Here is a 21,089-nt window from a genome sequence, read left to right as displayed (position 1 = left end):
GGGGGGGGGGGGGGAGAGAGTCATGCCATGCGTACCGCGTCAGGTGTCCGCCGGGAGCAAGCAGTCGCGTTCCGCATTCCATTCACGCGTCACGTCGTGTTATTCACAGCTCGCCGCAGCGATAACGCCGAACAATCTAAAACGCGAATCGGTACAATCGTTAATAACTCCACTTGTAAACGTCGTAGCAACTCGAAACAAAGATCATTGGAAAGGAGAAATCGCCGCGCTTCTGATAGATGTGAAATCGTCCTTCTGTGGAATACGAATCAAACAGTAATCATGTAAGTACAGATATAAGTTATTATATTTTCGTTTGAGTTGATATTAATCTATATTGAAAATCAATGGAAAATATTAACTTTCTTTTATATTATGATACAAATTACGATATATATTACGATACAAATATAAATAATGCGAAGTGTTCAGTTCTACATTTTTGACGGTATAAAGCGCAATTTAAAATAAAATAAAAATTATAAAAGTAGAGGAATTTCTGTCTAGTAGCGAGTATTTTTTACCGCAGCGTTGAGTATTCAAATAGTTAATAAATTTAGCTTCGGTAGAAACTAAGGTGACCAGATTTCCCAGCCCTGAATTCGGGACACTTCATAAATGTGTGAAGCGGGGGGAAAGGGATAAAAAGATCCGAAAATTATTCGACAATTATTGAAAATGATGACAAATCGGTGTTCTGACACTCGAAAAAATTCAGGACAAAGCGTGAAAAATCGGGACGTCTGATCACCTTAGCTGTGTATGTGTCAAAAAGGGAGGAGATTACTCCTCCCTTAATAATGTACTTACGATATGTTCTGACGACCGCACGTGTTTTCGGCACTCTAATAGTTATTTCCGCAGAAAACTCACAGGACACAAACGAAAGACGTATGAAATATAGAACGTTGTGTCCAGTTGCTCGGCATAAAAAGATCGTAGACGTGCGCGCTGTCAATCACATATACCAAAAATTCATTAGCGCGCCAAAAGTGCCAAAAGTGCGTTATGTGAGAACGCGCCAGTGATGCGAACGAGATCGCGCGTCTACAACGACGCGATCTGTACGGCGGACGCCTTAACCACTTGCTCGAGTTACTAACCACTCTAGACCAATCGCGTTCGTTTCACGTTACAAGGTTGTGATCGTGGTTATTCAATCTAGGCGTTGGTAATGAATCGCGCGAAATGCTCGATCTTTTCGCGCCAAGCAGCAGCCATGGATACACATCGATCCACATCGCTCCGCGTTTCTCGCGTCTTTTATCCATCGAAAGTGCGTCTCGCGCGTTAATAAGTGTCGAGAATGTCGAGAATAACGATGTGCGATCGTCGGGGCGTATCGTAAAGACATCATTTGTGAGTAATCTTCTCGTTTCTCCTCACGGTATATGCGGCCGGTGCTTGTCGCGACATGTCTCGCCGACGTCCCTTACATTTGCTAAAAACATCGCTCAAGTAGCAATAGAATCGGGCGATCATCGGATTTATTGAACGGAAATTAGAAATGTGATGACAATCGGAGAGGAAGAGAGAGAGATGCGGAATATTCGGGCGGTTGCGTCAGCTTGTTAGGAAAAGAGATACGGAGAGGGAAGTATCTCATAGAGCGCGTTCTTTTTGGCCACGGTGCCGTTTATATATTGATGTATATTTTCAGCGCGATTCAACAATCGCGCGACCATCTTGATTCTCCATCTTTCTGCATAGACCAACCGCCGTGAATACATCGATCGACATTGCTCCGCATTTTACGCGTCTTTAATCTGTCGAAAGTAAGTATCGCACGGAAATAAGTATCGGGAGTGTCGAGAATAGCAATGTGCGATCACCGGGGCGTATCGTGAAGACGTCATTTATAAGTAATCTTCTCGTTTCTCCTCGCGATATATGTAAAGTGACCAGATTTCCCAGCCCTGAATTCGGGACACTTCATAAATGTGTGAAGCGGGAAAAGGGGGGTAAAAAGATCCGAAAATTATTTGATAATCATTGTAAATGATGACAAATCGGTGTCCCGAATAACACTCGAAAAAATTCTGGACAAAAGATGAAAAATCGAGACGTCTGGTCACTTTAGTAGAAACGATATTCTATATAAATAAACACACATCATAGTTGCCACAGTTATATTTTAGCTCTCGTGACTAATCCTTTTTCTGCGTGCAAAGGGAGAGCGTAAAGTGGGAAGTTGAAGTTATTGAATCTCATCGTGTATCGATTTTCGTCGTTCTCCTCTTTCTCGTGAACTTCCAATTGTATACACGTGGTACGTTCAGCTGCTAATAAATTCGCGCCTAATCTTTCCGGCGAAGATTATCGAAAAACACGTCGCTCCAAATCGAGCGCCGTAAATCCGCAAGGACGGTAATGCGATCGAATCGCATGACGCACACGACTGTTCTTTATTTACGGAACTATCGTACGAGCTCCATGGTAATATTTACTCTTTCCTCTAAAGGAAAGAGGATTTCAACCGCGGACAACGTTGCCGTTGTTATTCTCGAGAGTCGTCATAGTGTTGTTGTTCGCTCCTTCATCCCTCTCTTATCCGTCGTACATAGTATTTGGCTAGGGGTAGTTTCAGCCTGCTACTGGCTGTGCGAGGAGTCCCTTTCGAGAGTCTGAAAATCTGTACTGTAGATGCACACGCCACAGCGTAAACCTCTTAATTGAGCAAACGAAAATGTAGTAATTTTAAATTAAATAGGCGCATATTTACATCTCAAGTCTATTAATAATGAAGTTGTTTTAAGTGAGATAGATTTGTACTTGTGTGTGTGAATCTCTGTATTTGATAGTTGTCATTTTGGTACGTATTGTGAAATTGTTCGGCATCAGAAGCAACCTTGTACGAGATGCTCGTATAAGAAAAGCAGAACTTGAAATTAAAAGGATGTACTTAACACTCGCGAATACACATCAAGAATATGATTCTTAATAGAAAAAATATTAAACGATTAAACGGTTGTAACTCGTCGAAATAGTGATATCGTTATCGTGGTTCAAAAGAAAAGAAATAATTGTCGTGATTATTTGCAAAATAGTACAGGGCTGTTTAGGTCAACTTCATAAGTGTGTTCTATTCGCACACAAGCATTGGTATGTGTTGTGTCTGACATTCTGTATACATTTGTAGTGAAAAAATATCATAAATTGATTCTGATCAGAATAATTCCGAATATTCCATAATACGTGCCCTGAAACTTGTCTCATGTAAGATATTTAAAAAGTTATTTAGAACTAAATCCGAGTTTTTTTTTCAGTCGAATTATGTTATATGTAATATTTATGTATGTAACTGCGATTTAATTGAAAAACTCTTATATCTAACTCTGAATTTAAATTATAATCTCACTTAAAACAAATTTAAAGTATATATATGTAACTATTAGTATAAACTTCAGAATTAGATGTAAGTTTCTTAGTTGAATTGCCATTACAAATATAATCATATATAATCGTATATAATCGATATAGTCGCACGTATAGTATGATTTAATTGAAAACTTAAGATCTAATTTTGAATTAAATCTGAGTATTTTATTTGAGACAAGTTTCAAGTAACGACTATCAATACAAACCTTGAACAACTCTTAGAAACAGAATAAAAAAAAGAAAGAAAATATAAAAGGCTAGTTCAGTTAAGATAATAGCTCTTAAGATAAAAAATGTCAGCGATATATTTTTTTATCAATTAATTATTGTTATGGCTAGTCAAATTGTCTGAACGATAATTCTGAATATTATCTCGCGACACACATATATAACAGACATGTCTTTTTATCTCGTGCATTCGCGAGGGACGTTCTCCTTTACAATCGTCGGCATACGTACCCAGGTACAATACGTAAAGTACTCGTAATCTAAAAGGAACTGCATCGTTCTCTAAGGACAGATAAACTGCGCCTTTCGACCTACCCAGGATCTATGTTGCCTTTAACTCTGCATTACCGGCGTACGTACGGTCGCGGGATATGAAAGTTTCATAACCGAGGGCGCCATGCATCGCGCTTCCGTTACGCCGCGCGTGGGTACTTCCGTTCGCTTTAATAAAATATTTTTATTTGCCGTAAAAATAGACGACCTCGGACGCGCGGATCGCTAATACCGTCGCCTCGGAAAATCTGACGTCGAGCGATAAAATGCGCGCACTTGCGTCACACGGCGAGCCGGTTTTTGTGCGTTACGCCAATTATAATAAAAAATTCGTCTACGCACGCCGCGCCGAACACGCAGTGTTGCATCGAGCGGAATGTTTGGTGACCGATATCCGGAGTCCAAGCCCTCGCATCGATCGGACGCGGATTTGCCGCGATCAAATAATTGATTACGCGTGTCGCGATGCAACGAGGCCAACGGGAGATCGGGTCGTTCAACCCCTTCCCCCCTCCTCTCTCTTTCTCTTTCTCTCTCTCTCTCTCTCTCTCCTTTCCGGTTCCGCGAAAAACCATCAATGACAGACCGTGTCCCAGGTCACGGAATGACGTCACGGCGGCGAACACACAGGTTAAGCGGAGAGTACATGAGCGTCGAGTATAACCGCGTTTACGCGTCGCGTCAGGTGAGCGATCTTATCAAAACGATACAATTGTTCGCACATCGATGGCAATAGCCGGGCCACAAAGACAAGTGGAGAGTTCAAACCCCCCCCCTCTCGCCCCCGGGCCGAACTAATAATGGAAAAGCTCGTGCGAGTTAGCGAGATCATTAAACTGCCGGTGCTGCTCGCGATATATCGGGCGCGATATATCGGGCGCGCAACTGAAGCCTAACTTAGCGCGAAAACGTTCAACTACGGTTAACCTTTCATGACACTTTGACCCCGAATCGCGGTCGCGTTCACCTGGTAACGCGCGCTTACCACCTTCTGGAGCGAGACTCGAATTATCGGCTGTTCATCGTTGACGCGCACGTCGTAGCGTTTCTCGGCGCGAGGAGTTACTTTACTTTTGTAGTCGTGGCCGTTCGCGTCGTCCTCCTTCACGTTTACATCGCGTTTACCCGATAATACTCGCGTACTGGAACGACGCGTAAATTAGCGGCTGCTCGCCGCCGACGCGCGCGAATCGTGATGTTCCTCGCCGCGAGTTTTTGTCGAGAACGCTCGTTTCTCTTCGCGTTTTTATTCCTTGCTCATTCCGTGTGTTTATGTTTTTTTTTCTGTTTGTTCAGGCCGCGTACCGTCCGACACGTCGCCTCGATCGCGGAAAATCGGAAGAGTGCAATTAAAAGTTGTTGCCGCCGTGAACTGGATTTAATCGCAATTGCGATCCGTGGTAGTAATTACGGCTCGTTCACCGGCGAATCGGTCGCCATTCGCTTCTGTCTTGATTTCCGATCCGGATTTCCTGTGATTTGCGTCCGCGATCTCGGTTTTCCGATAGATGGATGAATTCGAAAGATATTGTGTGTTCGACGAGATATGATACGTCGCGGATCTTTGATTACATGCGAGTATTGCGTTGTAAGATAAAAATATCATTGTTTGAATATTCAATCCTCGATATTTTTATTGTTTTAGTCTTCAAATACGAATATTTAAACTTTCAATAGAATGCATATATACATTCAATTACAATATATATTCAATATATGTATACATGCTCTCTATGCTAAAAATTTTAATATTCGCATTTGAAAACCAAAACAATAAAAATGTCCAAAAACAAAAATAATTATGTATAATTATAAAAATTATATATAATTATATATGGTTCATGTATGAAATTTGACGTAATATAGCCATATATATGACTATACACATAATCACATATAATGCATGTCCATACGGAAAAAAATGTTTATGCATGGAAAAATGAAAAAAATAGTTCTATTCAATTAAACATTGACGTCATAGGCTGTCACAAACATAAGTAATTATTTTAATTGTACAGTAGCATTTTTTACTATATATTAATATGATTATAATGATATGTGGTTATATCTCGTGACAACTTTCATAAATGATTATTTTTATTTATCTCATATACAATCATATTTTCATTTATTTACATATTTTTATTTATCTCATTTACAATCTGTATTACAATTCGTTAGATACGTAGAACTGTTTTATTGCTTCACGATACCTTTTGTTTGGAGAAACAATGCTTAAAAGCTTTTAATAATTTTCTCGCAATATCTGTATTTAATTAATTATAATTATGTTATATAATTATTATTTAAAATTGTATTGTTACATTTCTGCAATCAATAGCTATACGATAAAAAAAACAAACGATAAATGCTATCGCGCGGAACGCGTATTAAATTATTACATATAATTTATATATATATATATATATATATATATATATATAGTATCGTAATATTGCGTACGTTGTGTGATTAAATAAATCGTGTAACGGTACTGTTTACTGTAAGGTTCGGCGCGTTAAGAGTCGCTCTACCTTGATCGCGCGCGCGCCGGTCAAAACAACACATATATAAGTAAGCGTCGTACTTCTTGTCACACAGTCTCAGCCGCGAAAGTGTACACATCACGTGTACACACACGATGTATCCGACTTTTACGCAGTGATTATTTCGTGTATAAGAATTATTACAGTACTTTTCGCGTGCGCGCTTGTGACACTGTGACAATCATAAGATATGTGAGCGTTCTGTGATTTAAAGAGTACATGGAAAGAAAAGATTTGTTAATATGTGGACAACAAAAATATTAACTGCAGGAGCAAATTTTCTTGTTTTCATAGTAAATTTATTTAGTTGTGATAGCTAAAAGATTTGCTAATATATAAACTAAATCTTTGTTTGTTAGTATATTAAAAAATCTTTTAGTTATCATAATTAAATAACTTTTACTATGAAAGCAAGAAAATTTTCTCCTGCAGTTAATATTTTTAGTTGTCCATATATTAGCAAATCTTTTTTTTCCATGTAGCTATATTGTTAAATACACGTTGATTTTGTCGAATAACATAGAGAATACGCGATGTAATCTCGTTTTCTCGATATACCAAATATCTTCGTATCCTCGACTCGTCGAGACCGCGAGACCTCCCGTTCTCGTTATAATTAATTAGAAAAACTACTGTTTGTTTCAGATCTGGCGGAGCTTGCGGCCGCACCGTGGAGGCAGTTGCAGTTCCGGTGGATGCTGATGCCGCACCGGAGGATCTGGTTCGGGCAGAGCTGGGTCGGCTTGAAGGTACGTTCACGAAATCCTTGTGCTCCTCCACTTAACTCTTTGCGATCTAAAGTTGAGATATAGCTGTCAGTGTGACTTGAATTTCGATCGCAAAGCGTTAACCTGCTCGTACTCGTTAAGCCACACGTAGTCGTTCGTTAACCGGAATCCTTAAATCTAATCAACGAATCTATTTATTTTTGTTACAGATTTGGATACAGTGCGACGTGGCCGACCCTGACTTCGGTGAGTGCATATTAAAATTTAAGGTGAAGTTTAAAACAGTGTTGAATATTAATCGATTTTCTTCTATAGAAAATCACTTAGCAAAATTAATTAATCTATATATATATATATATATATATATATATATATATATATAATCAAACATGAATAATTTAATTGATTGATGAAATTAAATATTAATCAGTATAATCAATCATATCAAAGGTTGATTAATAATTTATTTCATCAATCGATTGAGTTGTTTGTAATTTTACATGCAGCTGTTAATGAATTTTGATTCCTAATTTATCGATTATTTTAGTTAAAGGACATTTTAATCGATTAATAGATCAACACTGCCTTAAATAATAGGAATTTGTTAAATTTCGTTAAAATCAAAGCGTTTTGCCTGTAGATTCTTGCTTCATGTTTTGTATGAAAGAAAGACACTACTCAAAAAAATTAAGCAATTATTTCCTTAAATATGCTTATATTATCTGGTAATAAAATTTAAAATATCAAATAGTTTTTTTTTTAATATTTAGCATGCATATAATCTTTAATAAAGATATTCATTTATACATTTGATTCTTTGATTATTTCACCTTTAGTTTCAATTCAGAATTATTCTACAATTATTCTACAATATTATTTATTTAGCACAAACTCTTAATTATTTTGAGTAGTGCATAATGAGCATTAAAATTGCTCCACCGCACGTTGAGCTTGAGATTACCTCGCTCGCGTGAATATGGATTGCGTGATCGCTGCGGTTAACAACTTATACGGGTTTTTGCGTCGCGATTGTGTTTTTTTTTTTAGATAAAGACGGATTTCGTGAGATTCAATTCGCCGAAATGTCGCGAACAGCTTCGTACTATAAAACTATCACGCATGAGAATCGTGACTACGTAATTCTTGATTACCTGGTTCACACTAAATTCACAGATTTTACGATCGATTTTCAATTGCTGATTTTTTTACATGTACATTTATATTATGCTCATATTGTACCGAGATTTTAATTAATATCTTTCATCGTCGATTTTTTATCCGCGATTCGCGAATGTGTTAAATGGCATGAAATGCCATGAATTCGCCGCAGCCCGAAATTTTCAGCTCGTTATATTTTTATATGCTATTCCCAATACGCGGATATATTTTCGAAATAATAAAAATAATGCCAAAATAATAAAAATAATAAAAATAATAAATATAATGCCGAAATTTACCGCTATAAACGTTTAGTAAATTCGTGTATCACGACATCGTAATCCGTTATTCGAGATTTGCAGGTTTCTTTTCAGGGTATGTCGATACTGCTCATTGATACCGTCGAAATATTCGCTGAGAAATAATCGTTAAAATGTAAACATTATTCGCGTCGCGAGTGTGTCAAAATGACATTACGAATTCGCTGGAGCCCGTAGTTCGCGATTCGCCATATTTTCACACGTGATTCGCGACTCGCGAATATATTCGCGAAAGTACTCCTGAAATGCCGGAACATATCGTATCGCAGCAGAAATGTGCTCAGTGAATTCGCGCATTTCGGCTTCGTTGCTCGTCAATCGAGTTCGCGGATTTCGTCGCAAACTTTTCGTCGACGCCGTCGAAATATTTGCTACACACCGTTAAAATACAAACATTAATCGCGTCGCGAATGAAGTGAAGTGTGATGAAGAGTAATCAGCGTGAGAGGTCGTAGGACGGAGGCTGGACATTGGAGGAGTTCCGGATGCGGAGCGACGCGATCGCAGGGATACAGCGACGGAGTTCGCCGGTGACTGGACTTGTCTGCGCATCGGTTGGTTTACACATGAGATGGTGAGTGTGAAATTTCAACGCTCCCAAAGCATTATCATGTAACGTAATGCATGCTGCAAAACGCTTTGATTTCCAACGAAAAAAATAGAGGTGGTGGTTTATTGTTTTCAAAATTGTATAATTTTACATCTCTCAGAGAATCATGTGTGAAATAATTATGTTATCTCCGATTGACTAGATCCGGATTATGTTATCTGGATGATTAACACTTAACTATTTGGACACTTGTCCTGATACAATCATTTTCTTGGATATTCTTATTTACATTTATGAAGCATAGAGAAATGGAAAAATTGTTATTACACTGAGAAGAAATACTTGAGAATTTATTTGTGTGGTACACAGTTTTATTTCTGTGAAATAAAGTCTGTTATTATTATTTCTGTGAATAAACTTTGTACCAAAAATAAATTTCTAAATATTTTTTTTCCATTTCATGGGTTTAATTTCATCCACATCGAGAAAAAATACTTGGAAATTTATTTGTGGAATATAAAATTTATTTTTGTGAAATAAAATTGATTTCTGCGAAATAAAATTTATTTTTGTGAGAGAATAAACTTTATATTTCACAAATAAATTTTCAAGTATTTTTTTTCTCAGTGCATAAAAATTGACAATATAGACAATTAATTAGTTGCCGCGGTTAACACTAAGAATCGCGAACGAGAACATATCGTATCAGCAGTGTCGAAATTTATCGCGGGCGAATAAGTATTTGCGGAAACGCGTCAAACAGCTGATACAGACCAGCAACGTCGGGGTGTTGAACAATTACGAGCGCGAGTCGCTCGTGTCCGGGGATACGTTGCAGCCTGTACACGTACGTGTTATATCAGTATACACGGCACGATGCGAGCCGAATCGCCAGCGTGTTTTCTCTGCCTGTGATGTGTGTTCCTCTCCACGCAGTATCCTCTTTTTTCCTTTTCGTCAAAATGACACTGTACAAAAAGTGGAGCAGATTAAAAAATTAAATTTCTTTGCGCGCGACACTTAACACGCTTGAGACTTTTTGTCTTCCATTAGCCTGCGTTCTTTTTCTTCGTGACATTACCGCTTGCCGTGCCGTGTCACGTCGCGTGCGCTGCTGCTAACCTCCCCCGGCGTTTTTTTTTTGCGATTACTCCCGTGCCGTTGTCGTTGTTCGAACGTAGACACGAAACGCGATGGTCGGAATGGCAGATTTTTTTCCCCGTGTCCGCAGGGCGGAAGGAGCCGAGGGCCACGTCGTATCCATGCACACGAGGGGGCGATATATCGGCCACATCGGTCGCAGGGGGTGGGTCGGGGGAAGGGAAGAAGAGGGTAGCGTGCGGCAGTTTCGAATGCGCGCTGTAGGTGCAACCGTGTGCAGGTAGGACACGCAATGCAGTTTTGTGGAAATTGGGTCAGCGAGTTTTCGGGTTAGAGAGAGAGAGAGACAGTAAGAGAGAAAGAGACGGAGAGCAGAGGAGGGACTGCGATGCGGAAAGACGAAGAGAGACGGGAAACAGGTTGGGGTAGGGACGACGAGAGAAACGATCGCGAGGGTGGAAGAGAGAAAGAGGGAGAGGGAGATGACGTTGAAAGGGTTCGAGGGGGTGAGCGAGCGAGAGAAGGGAACGGACGCGTAGCCTGGGTTGCTGGACCAGGGTTGGGAGGTTGTCGTCGTCGTTGGTGGGGGGTGACCGCGAGATACTGTGGATCAGACCGCACGAGGAGAACGCCGTTGCCGACGGTGAATCGAGGAAGACAGGGCAGACAGGGAGGGAAAGAGAGAGAGAGAGAGAGAGAGAGAGACCGAGCGGAGAGGAGGGCAGAGAGGGTTAAATGTATGTAAATTAAACGTCCCTCGACTTTATTTAGCGCGAGAGTTTAAAGGCGCGCATGGAAGTAACTCGCTCTTCCCGCCCCGGCGGAGTACTGTCGAATAAGGTACTCGCTCGCGAGTAGCGCGAGGGGGTTACGCTCACCACGCCAGAAAAGGGGTTGCATACGGCCGTATTCAGCGCTTGTTTTCTAAGAGCCGCGACTATAAATCCAGAGAGGGGCTTTCGTTCCCGATGCTCTTTGTATATAAAATTAGGTGCGCTGCGCCGTCGTCTTTCGCCTACGCGGAGTCGGACTTTGCTCGACTGGAGTTAAGCAGCGCGAAATGGAAACGGATTTCGCGATACATCGTGGGTTACTGCCGTCTCGCGTTGTTTGCTTCTCGTACCGCCAAGTCGATCTTCACTTCGCTTTGTTCGATTCATCTCGAGTTCAAAGCCGGAAGATGATCGCCAACCCTCGCAACCGAGAACGTCGGTACCCAACATGGTCAAATGGTAGTTCTCAGTTGGTACCTTGTGTGTTCACCCGATCACCTTCTCCATTCAAAGACGTATCGATGATGTCGAGATCGCGTTCATAGGATCGCTCGTCATCCGACATCGTCTCGAAGTACAGAGTTAGTAGTACGGGGCTCGAGTTCTCCGTCTCATTAGCGACGACGGAAGGACGACCGCCGCGTGTTCTGTAATTAACGTTTCGGGCCGCGGAATGGGGGCGCTCAGGGAACCGTGTTCGGTTCGACACGAATGAGACCGACCGGTCCTCCTTTGACTCGCGAAACCAGACCGGAAGTGAGCGGCCGCGCCGTCGGCTTCCGGTGCAAAACCGCGCTACCAGCACGTCATTTCGTCCCGCACAATGTGAACGGCGCGGTGGTCGCATTCGCGGCGCCGTTTCCACGTCTATCACGATAGTATTGTAATGGCACGATGAATGAGCCCACCCGCCCCCTGTCTGCCCGCCTGGCTGCTTGCCTACCTGCTTGCCTGCCTGCTTGCCTGCCTGTGCCGGCCGGCCCACGCCGACGGGCACGGCAACGATTTCGTGCGGAGCGAACAAACTTTCAAAGCGCTGAAATTGCGACTTATTGTGCCGACGCGGAAAATTGCGGATTTTATCTCTCGCCTCTGTGCGCGCACGCGAATTGTTTCGCGCCGGTAATGAGACGCGCGCTTCGACGAAACGCACCGTTGCTGTTGTTTTGCGAGCGTGCCTATCGCTGAAATTCCGCGCGCGCTGATCAACAAGCGCGAAGAAACGAGGCCGACCACGCTAGTGTGCGATCCGATAACGTAACAATTTCAATAGCGAGACGTGCGAATATTTAAGGTACATTGAAACTCGGAAAATTCGGACCGAAATTGGGAAACACGGAAAATTACCGCGCATGTGTAGCACACGTCCCGTCTGTTCCGCGAAACTTCGAGGAGACCGCATACTTTACTGTCCCCGCAGGACCATCTTGCTGCGCGACGACGCGCTCTCTCTCTATCTCTCTCTCTCTTGCGAGTCGACCGTGGGCAAGCCCCGTGTTCTTCCGTTCCCCTGGCACTTGGCCGAACTTTACGCAAGCCGAGGAGTCACGGACTTGCGAATTCACCGGTCGCGCATTACAAGCTCGCACTCGCTTCGTTCCGCCGGTTTCCCTCAATAATGGAGCGGGCCAAATGGCCTAATTTACTCGAATTGTCTAGTCGAGCAGTCCGGATATACATATGTGGCCGACACGATGGCCGTGACGATGACGATGAAGGCAACGACGACGCCTATGAGCGCGTCGCGCCGCGTCGCATCGCATCACATCGCATCGTGTTGGTCGACGGGGACAGACGCGTTCAGCACTGCGAGTTATGCATACTGTACACTACGTGTGAGGGGCGCAAACGGACACGTGCTGACAGGTATGCGCGCACGTGTGAGCCGCGCGCGCGCGCGCGCTCATCGTATCCCGAGTACGTCTCTTCATACCTTATTAGGCGTAGGCCAACACGCGGCTATACGGCTCCGTTCGAGCACTCTCCCAAATTGGGTCACTCGAGATACACGATGCGACGTGGCGTGCCGTGTATGCATGCGGGCACCTTAAATCCTAAATCCAACGTGACCGAGTATACCTTGGTTCGGCTTTATTTTCGATCCTTCATCTCGCAACTCCTCAACGATTTCCCGGTCTCTCTTTCTCTTTCTTTCTCCATTAATCTTTCTATTCTCTATTAATCTGTATTAGTCTCCCGCGTGCAATCATATTTTTTGGGACATACAATATTATTTGGGTCCATTAGACCCGATTAACTTTAAACTAATATAATTTCGTCAAGAATGAGTATTTTTGGACATATTTTTCTCAACATCTCAGATCATTTTTCTCAGACATTTCAAGATATAGAAAGATCTCAGTTATAGGATAGTGGCGCAATAAAATTGAAATTTGCAACCGGACCTATTCTGAAATTTTCCTGAAAAGTTGATGAGCGATACTCATTCGGGAACCAGCATTGCAGAGTTAACAACAATTAAAAATAGCTTTGTTCGATTCTCGACCAGCCGCGCGATTGTACTTGGCGACGAAATAAATTACGCGAGATATTACGTTACGAGATGGAGAATGCGCGCGCGATGGTACTAATAGCAGGTCAGGCATTAATAATGGAGACACCAACGTGGAGGTTTCGCAAGCGGTGATGAGTGGAAGGCAATTGTAAATGTTATCCTTTCGCACCGTGGAGTACCGCGAGCGGCGACGTACGTTAGCGGGTAGGATCACTTTTTGAACGTGAAACGAGAGTCAATATTAATTGACGTAGGAATTAACTGTCTTTGCTCGTCATTACGACCGCATGCGGCCACTTTCCAAACGGGGTCACCCGGCGAACATAATGCAATTTTCATTGCGAAGCTTGCGTGCCGTGCGCAGGCGGCTTAACGACGAAGCGAAGCGGTAAATGCTCTCTTTTTTTTGTCCCGCGGCGGTAAATGTTCCGCGAAGGGAAAAAGTCGCACTGCAAAAATAGGCATTAGTTAAGGTACGTTAATTTTTGCATTGAAAGGGGGTAACGACGCGCGCTCTCTCTTTTTCCTCTTCTCTCTCTTTCTCTCCCTCGTCTCGTAGGATCTCGAGTGCTATCGGAGCGCGGGCTATGTTTTTTTGTCGTTAAGTACTTTATATTTCGTCGATGAAAAACTCGCTTATGCAATGCGGTTTCGTGTACGGCGAAGCGAGCCGCCGCTCATTATGCGCGAGCAATTTGACGCAGATATAAATAAAACATTAAACGCGACTTCTCCCGGCAGAGGGAAGGCGCCTCCACGTGAGCCGTGCCGCGCACAATACGGCTGGAGTTATTAATTTAATTCCTCGCTCCGTTATGCGCGCGCTACGTTACCGCGAGTGCACCTCCATTCAAATTATAATTCGTGCGCCGAGACCGACATGCGCGAGAGCGACTCGCTCGGGGTGTCGCTTTATTTTTCAGCGCGCGGATCGAATTCTCGGCGAGCGTTCGCAGAATCCTCCTGACCGATAAGCTCAAAATCAAAATCTCCGACGTCCCCGAGATCGACAATCCGTTGGTGCAGCGGACAATCTAATTTGCGTATAATCGAGTACCATCGCGTCTGTTCGCGTCTCGACTTCGTCGTTTCGACATGCAGCCAAATCTACGTCGACGGCTGAGACGATGGAGAATTCGACTTAAGGATAAGGGCGAAAATGGCGCGGTTAAATGGGATTTAAGAGCTTCGAGGAAAAAGTAACGAACGCATCGTCGCGCTCCTGCATCGAACTTTATTACCAGCCGGCAATACGTGTTATCGGAGATTCGTTTATCCGGGTTTGAGCGCGGGAGTCGATTAATTTCGCGAGGGCGGCGGCGGAGTCATCGGAAAATTTCCTAATTAACCTTCATTATATCGCAGGAGGGCGCGGGAGGTCGTAGATTGGCTTCCCGTTAGCGTTACTCGCGCTAAGATAAATATAAGATGGGCAAGAGTGAACCAGAGAGAGAGAGAGAGAAAGAGAGAGAGAGAGAGAAAGAGAGACAGAGAGAGAGAGAGAGAATGAGAGGTATCGTCGTTCTCTCACCTCTTGGCTCACTTCGTCTCTTGGGCCTTCGCGCTCTCGCCTTGGCTGCTTGATCGCCCAGCAAGGAGGAACGCAGGGTAGGGTGGGGAGGGGGGGGGTGAAGTATAAAGTAAATAGCTGTCACGAGCGATCGATGCTGGGATATTAGGAAATTCGTCGATCCGGTTCACGCTGGAGGCGTCTCCAGCCGGCAGCTATTAAGCGAATCTCGATCGCAGCTGGCTTTAGCGAGCGGGTATCTCGTTGGCTGGTCGCGACGACGATAATTCGGTCTGGCTCACATCACTGCACTGATTGCATTGTGCATTCTTTGGTGTATCAAGTATGGCTACAGAGCGAGAGAGGAGGGGCAAATGTTGGGGTCGAGGGGTGGAGTGGGATAAGCGACGATCGATGAGTTGTATTAAAGGTAGATGCTTTTTTCCTATATCGAACCTTTTCTAATTTTGTGGAATATCGCCCGACCCGATATTATATCGGCAGTTGTTATTTATAGCGCCGTGGCACGCGGAGGAGCTCGCGAGATATATCGGTGACTTCTCGTCTCGGACAATGTAATGTATTACATCGCCCGACACCTGACATTAATCTTCCCATTGGATCCTGATAACTTTCATTCGCGATCTCCCTCAAATTTGGCTTGTATCTTGCCGGGGAAGAAATGGTGCGATTAGGGGCGAGCTCCCAATGGTCGAAACTATATAGTTATTAGCAATTTAGATTTACGAGCTGTCAGTGAGGAAGTAATCTTCACGACTGCATTGATTATCTTATCCCGATTGACGGGATAACAGTTGTCGAGGCAACCTGAGCGATGAGTCTGTATCGCGAGATGTGAAAATTTTGCCCAAGAATATCGGAATATAAACGGTTTTAAGCGGTTGCTTTCTCTCTGATTGTATGCGCGATTATAAACTGGCGGCTGAGTTAAGCACGTCTGCTGCGATAGTACGGATCGCGCGTTGCGTATCGGCTGGTGCGAGTTTGCATGTCTGGGGCACCGACTGCAACAGCCGACGCCACCGCAGAATTTCAGTCCCGAGGGCTAGCGCTAAACAAGTTCCTAACATACATGCATAACTGCGCCAGTCGTGCCCGTTGATCGGTTATTCAATCAAGCTTTCTGTACGACGATATATAGAACTTGACAAAATTCGCCAAGGAAGTCCGATGCAAGCTGGTGCGCCAAATTAGACGAGAAACTCGTTTCTGTTGTTTTAAGCGTGAGTTTGGCTTGGGCAGTAAGTGACTTTCATTTCCATCGCGCTTTTTGGTTCTTTAATAATTCTCTAAATTTCTCAGAGTGGAATTTTACTCGAAACGAATGAAAGGGACAATATTTTCACTTGAAGTGACAATGAAAACATTACCACTCGAAATCGCAAGAGTGAATGTGTTTAGAATAAATGCTGACTCCATATGAGCGAATGTTTCAATCGATTGGAATGAATATGTTTCTGCGATTATATCAAATTTATCCTTCAATTTTGAATGGAACCCAACAATTCATAGTGGAGAGTTCGCTCTATATGAATGAACAATCACTCGAGATCGAGTGATTCGGTGATTATTTCATCTTTCGTGTAAAATTTGACTTATATAGAGAAACTTAAAGAATATAATGAGAGATTTTCTAATTTTTGTAAATCCTTTGTAATAATATAGCGATATCTATATCGTTGACCTCGGCTGTTCTAACCCCGATATCGGTGGTCTCGAAATTGTGTGTGAGAAAGAGAGAGAGCTATGAGATATGCCAGTAGGAAACATATTTAGCACCACTTAGTCTGCACGCGTACTCTTAACGTATATTCAGCGAATAAACGTCGTTCCGCAACGTCGTCCGACGAAAAAAGACATTATTCTCCTAAGCGGTTTAGTAATCGATGTGAATAACTTAAACCACTTAAGATAACTGCGATCCTCTTATCACGGGCGGTTTTCATATCTTCCTTATTATCTGGCGAGTGTTGCGGAGCCATCGTGGCAACCTGCCGTTGCCAATCACGGCGTCATGTGCGCGACTACCCGCGATAAGGCGGCATAAGAGGCGATAACCGTTACTGTCGAGAGTTCCAATAGAAAGACGATCGCCCTTCCGCGGTTATTCGCGGCACGTCGGCCACTACAACATCTTTTCCACCGTTTACAAGGGCGTCGATTTAGCCCGCGGAAGTTTCGGCCTCGACGTAGCAGCGGCCGACGAAATTGCGTCTCGTATCGGACGATCGGTCCGTGCGCCTTTTGCATGGACCGTGTGCGGCTTGTATTAGCCCTCCCGGCGACCGGGACCGTTTAGCCGGTAATCCGGTACGGAAGCAAATAAGTTAAAGTTCGCAAACTTGCCCCGTCGTGTAAACTTAAAGTACTTGGTCGAAACGTTTAGGAGAGACACGCGCGCGCCCGTCCGCGGACGACGGCGTTATACGGTGGGAAAGTTTCCGAAGGCGCCGTCCTCGTGTCTGGCTGTGGGCGTTTTCGACGATGTACCTCGTTCACTTCCTACGTAGGTGGGTAGGCGGGTAGGTGGGTGGGTAGTGTCCTTAACCACGGTTAAATTATCGCTAGTCAGGACGTTGCTTAAACGGCCGTGCGACTCTAGCTCGTATTAGCGCGGATTCGGAGCTTACGCGGATTAAATGTTGCGCGCGGCGCATTGTTTCGCGAACGGAGTTCCGATAATGGTCGACTGAGGTGTCGTTATTCGCTGCTAATGATTGCTGCACTTCCTCTTCCTCCTTCTCCTCCTCCTCCTCCTCCTCCTCTTCTCCCCTTTCACTCTCCTCTATCACTCTCTCACGATATTGAAATTCCATCGCAGTAAAAGCGCATTCCCCACAAAAGCTCCGGTATAGCCACGGACTAAAAAAAGATTTCACTGCTTATTATTTTTTACTTCGCCATGTAGCCTCCCTCCATCGGAGGACTACGAAGGAATCTGAATATAAAACTGTTAGAAAATTAAAAAATATGCGGTACGATGAAGAGAGATGCAATAATACGCTCTGTATCATTGTCTTTCAACACTACTGCACGTCGTCATGCAGTCAACACGTTCGCTACTAGAGTTATTTGCAAAAATTTTTTTACTACAGTATCTTGTATTTTTTTCTACATACGAAAAAAGATTTTACTGCGGTAGCTAATCATAGTTTGCTGAAAATATATTTGTTGTTACATAGAGAAAAATATTTGATTATATTAACGTGAAGTTTAATAAGTAGAGTGATCGCTGATGTGATTCTGAATGCCAAAAAAGTTATTTGTTTAATTGAATAAAGTTATTATTAATGATAGGAAAAACGTACATACCGTTGGTAGCGCGCGCGAAAAGGTTAATACAACCAAACTTTTTCCTCCGTGTGTATCTAAAAATTTGCTGCTGTAACTAAAACTTTTGTTACTGTTGATACTACATCGGTTTTAGTCTATAGCTATACTTTTAGGTATCCATATGGTACCAACGAGATTTAGCTACCACACATAGACTCTTGCTATCGCAGCTAACTTTTTTTCCGTGTAATTGCATAAAACAGATTTAATTTGATAATGTGGCCGTACCAAAAAAGTTTTTGCCGTCACTCACGTGTGACGCTGGTCTCTCATGAGAGATCGTTGCGTCACACATGTGTTACGCTAGTATAAAACGTGTTAAATTCTAATATCCGAGATCTCTCGCACAGTCATAATATCGGCTTCGTGTCATTTAAATATGTCGGCGGGGAACGTTCGCGGTGTTCCAGATGATCTCGTAATTTTCTCGAACAATATTCCATTCGCTTCCCGGTTATCGGTGAGAGAATCGAATTTGTTGCGGCAAATGGATATTTATGTGACGTACCTCCACGGTCTCTCGACGTGAACGGCTTTACGCCTCGTGAATGTCAGCGAAGAAAGAAGCGAATGCAATCTCTCGTGCTGTTCTCTAAATAGATCGGGCATAAAGTGCATCGCACCGTTACATTGATACGCAAACGGACAATGTGTGCTACGCGTAACACCAGTTCTCTTCGACTGATTGCGACCTTTGTAGAGTGCAGGCTATCGATCTTTCTATCTCGCGTGAACTCGTGAAAAGTGGCGAGTTTTATTGAATATGTCAATGAGACTTCTTTTAGGTATTTCTTTTCTTAAATACTTAGGCATCTATTGATCTATTGATAGGCATCTATTAATACGGAAGTTAAATTTCGTCCGCCGATATGCATTTGAGTGTCGATCATGTATCTTTTTTTCCCGCTGTGAACTCGTGAAAAGTGAAAGTTTCATTGAATTCGTCAATGAAACTTATCTTAGATACTCAAATATTTACTAATGGATTACGGAAATGAATTGAGTCGTTCACTGATATGCGTCTCGCTATCCGTCATGTATCTTTTCCCCTTAGCTCGTGAAAAGTTTCATTGAATTCGTCAATGAAACGTTTTACTTTTCACGAGTTCCCGTTAAGGGAAGAGAGATACACGGTGTACGGTGTAGAGCGATCGTTCAGTCACCTGCGATTTATATTTCGTCGCGTGGCGGCAGTAGCCTAAGCGCGTAAACTTTATATTTTCCGACGACGCCGGCGCTATTGGAGAAATGATATTGCACTCCATTTTCAAAAATCGATTTCCTTAAAGGTCGGGCGTGGCAACGGGCGCTCCTGGTTTTAATCGCGCCCATTAATCGTTATTTCCGCGGCTCTCGCGCTGCATCGGACGTTATTCCTTTACAGCGAGAGGCGTTCCTTAATTTACCTCAGGTTGCTCGCGACAGTTATCCGCCGCGAACAATTTTCGCGGAACCTGCCTCTTTGCCGTCGGCGATGTTATTGCCAACACTTGTGCTTTAAAGCGCGGCGCGCTCGAAGTCTGCGCCATTTCCGCGAGCTAAAACTCCTCGACGTTGAGCGTACGCTGGTAATAATCCTCGCGCTTATTCGCGACGCAATGAGCAATCGGTGCGCACAGCGAATCCCGCCGTGTACCGTCGGGGAAAAGAGACTCACCGAAGTGACGCCGGTATCACGCCGTAGTTGAGACTCTCGCTCTTCGTTCGCCTCCTCTCGGCTTTAATTTAGGAAATGCGATAAGTGTAGAAATAAGTAGCCGCGTCGTTGCGCGACGCCTTCGGCGGGGGTCTTCTTGCACGCGGCATCGGCCGTTTGCCAGTGTTCGAAATCCAATTTCTTGCCGGCGGAAGCCCCGGGAAACAATGCGTCCTCGTTCTGCCGTCCCGATCCTGAAGTCCCTTCTTAATCTTTTAGTTCTCAGCCGTAAAGTGTCCGGCTGTAACAAGTTACGGTCCTGGAAGTGGAGCGGCTGTGCGGAGCGGTGTAACAAGAACAGGACGCCGTTCCTTCGTCTCGCGACTTTCGTATTGGTTGCAACTTCGTGGAACGATACTTCGCGAGTTGCCGGCGTTCTTGCCGGCTCGAGGCAGAGCGACATAGAGACGTCGAGGTCGGTTTCGATCGCGAGTAACACGCGTCGCGGTACGCGTTTTTGCAGGCGCGCCGTGTATTCGTCTACGTGCGAAAATAGCGCGTCCACGCGTACCTTGGCTCAAAAATAGACCGCCCTGCATTCCGGCACAATGGAGATGCGCTAACTCGTGTGGGATGCATCGCCGTCCGGGTCAATTTTCAGTCTGTATCATAAAGTGTAAGCGAAGGAAGTACGACGTCACAGTGTAAACTCAATTCTCGCTGTCGGAGCACACTACGGAGTAGACGTCGGCCGATCGAGTAGAAACCCAAATACGTCGCGTTCTGGACCCGGCGAAATGCACCTGATGCAGATCTCGATTTCCCGGGTCTAACGCGTCCCGGAAAGCATCGCGTGGGACTTGAAATCCGATTCCTCGCGGCCGCGACAACGGCGTGTTCGTTCGCGTAGCGTGGCTCATGTAGGAGAGATTCCCGGTGGGCGCGAGAGAGATAGAGAGAGAGAGAGAGAGAAAGAGAGAGAGAAAGAGAGAGAGAGAGAGAGAGAGAGAGAGAGAGAG

At 43.9% G+C, this 21,089-nt stretch overlaps 1 protein-coding gene across 6 annotated transcripts in view; it reads left to right on the top strand.

Moving 5' to 3' along the window:
- Positions 1-21,089, top strand: part of LOC116841751 — a 177,891-nt gene that overhangs the window by 16,982 nt on the left and 139,820 nt on the right. The window contains exons 1-4 of one of the 6 annotated variants that reach the window (XM_032810081.1): positions 110-284; positions 7,071-7,174; positions 7,363-7,399; positions 9,087-9,522. In XM_032810081.1, the coding sequence (XP_032665972.1) occupies positions 7,121-7,174; positions 7,363-7,399; positions 9,087-9,247 (252 nt within the window). In that variant the 5' untranslated portion in view covers positions 110-284; positions 7,071-7,120 and the 3' untranslated portion in view covers positions 9,248-9,522. Of the gene's footprint in view, positions 1-109; positions 285-1,249; positions 1,360-5,344; positions 5,468-6,492; positions 6,618-7,070; positions 7,175-7,362; positions 7,400-9,086; positions 9,523-21,089 lie in introns of those variants that run through there. The other 5 variants (XM_032810082.1, XM_032810076.1, XM_032810078.1 and 2 more) reach the window with 5 other exon arrangements.

The sequence above is a fragment of the Odontomachus brunneus genome, unplaced genomic scaffold (genome assembly GCF_010583005.1).
Source record: "Odontomachus brunneus isolate Ranch 3 - 2012 unplaced genomic scaffold, Obru_v1 Obru_scaffold_018, whole genome shotgun sequence".
Lineage (NCBI taxonomy): Eukaryota > Metazoa > Arthropoda > Insecta > Hymenoptera > Formicidae > Odontomachus > Odontomachus brunneus.
Note: the sequence above shows the minus strand (reverse complement) of the source record. Positions and strands in the feature narration are given on the sequence as shown.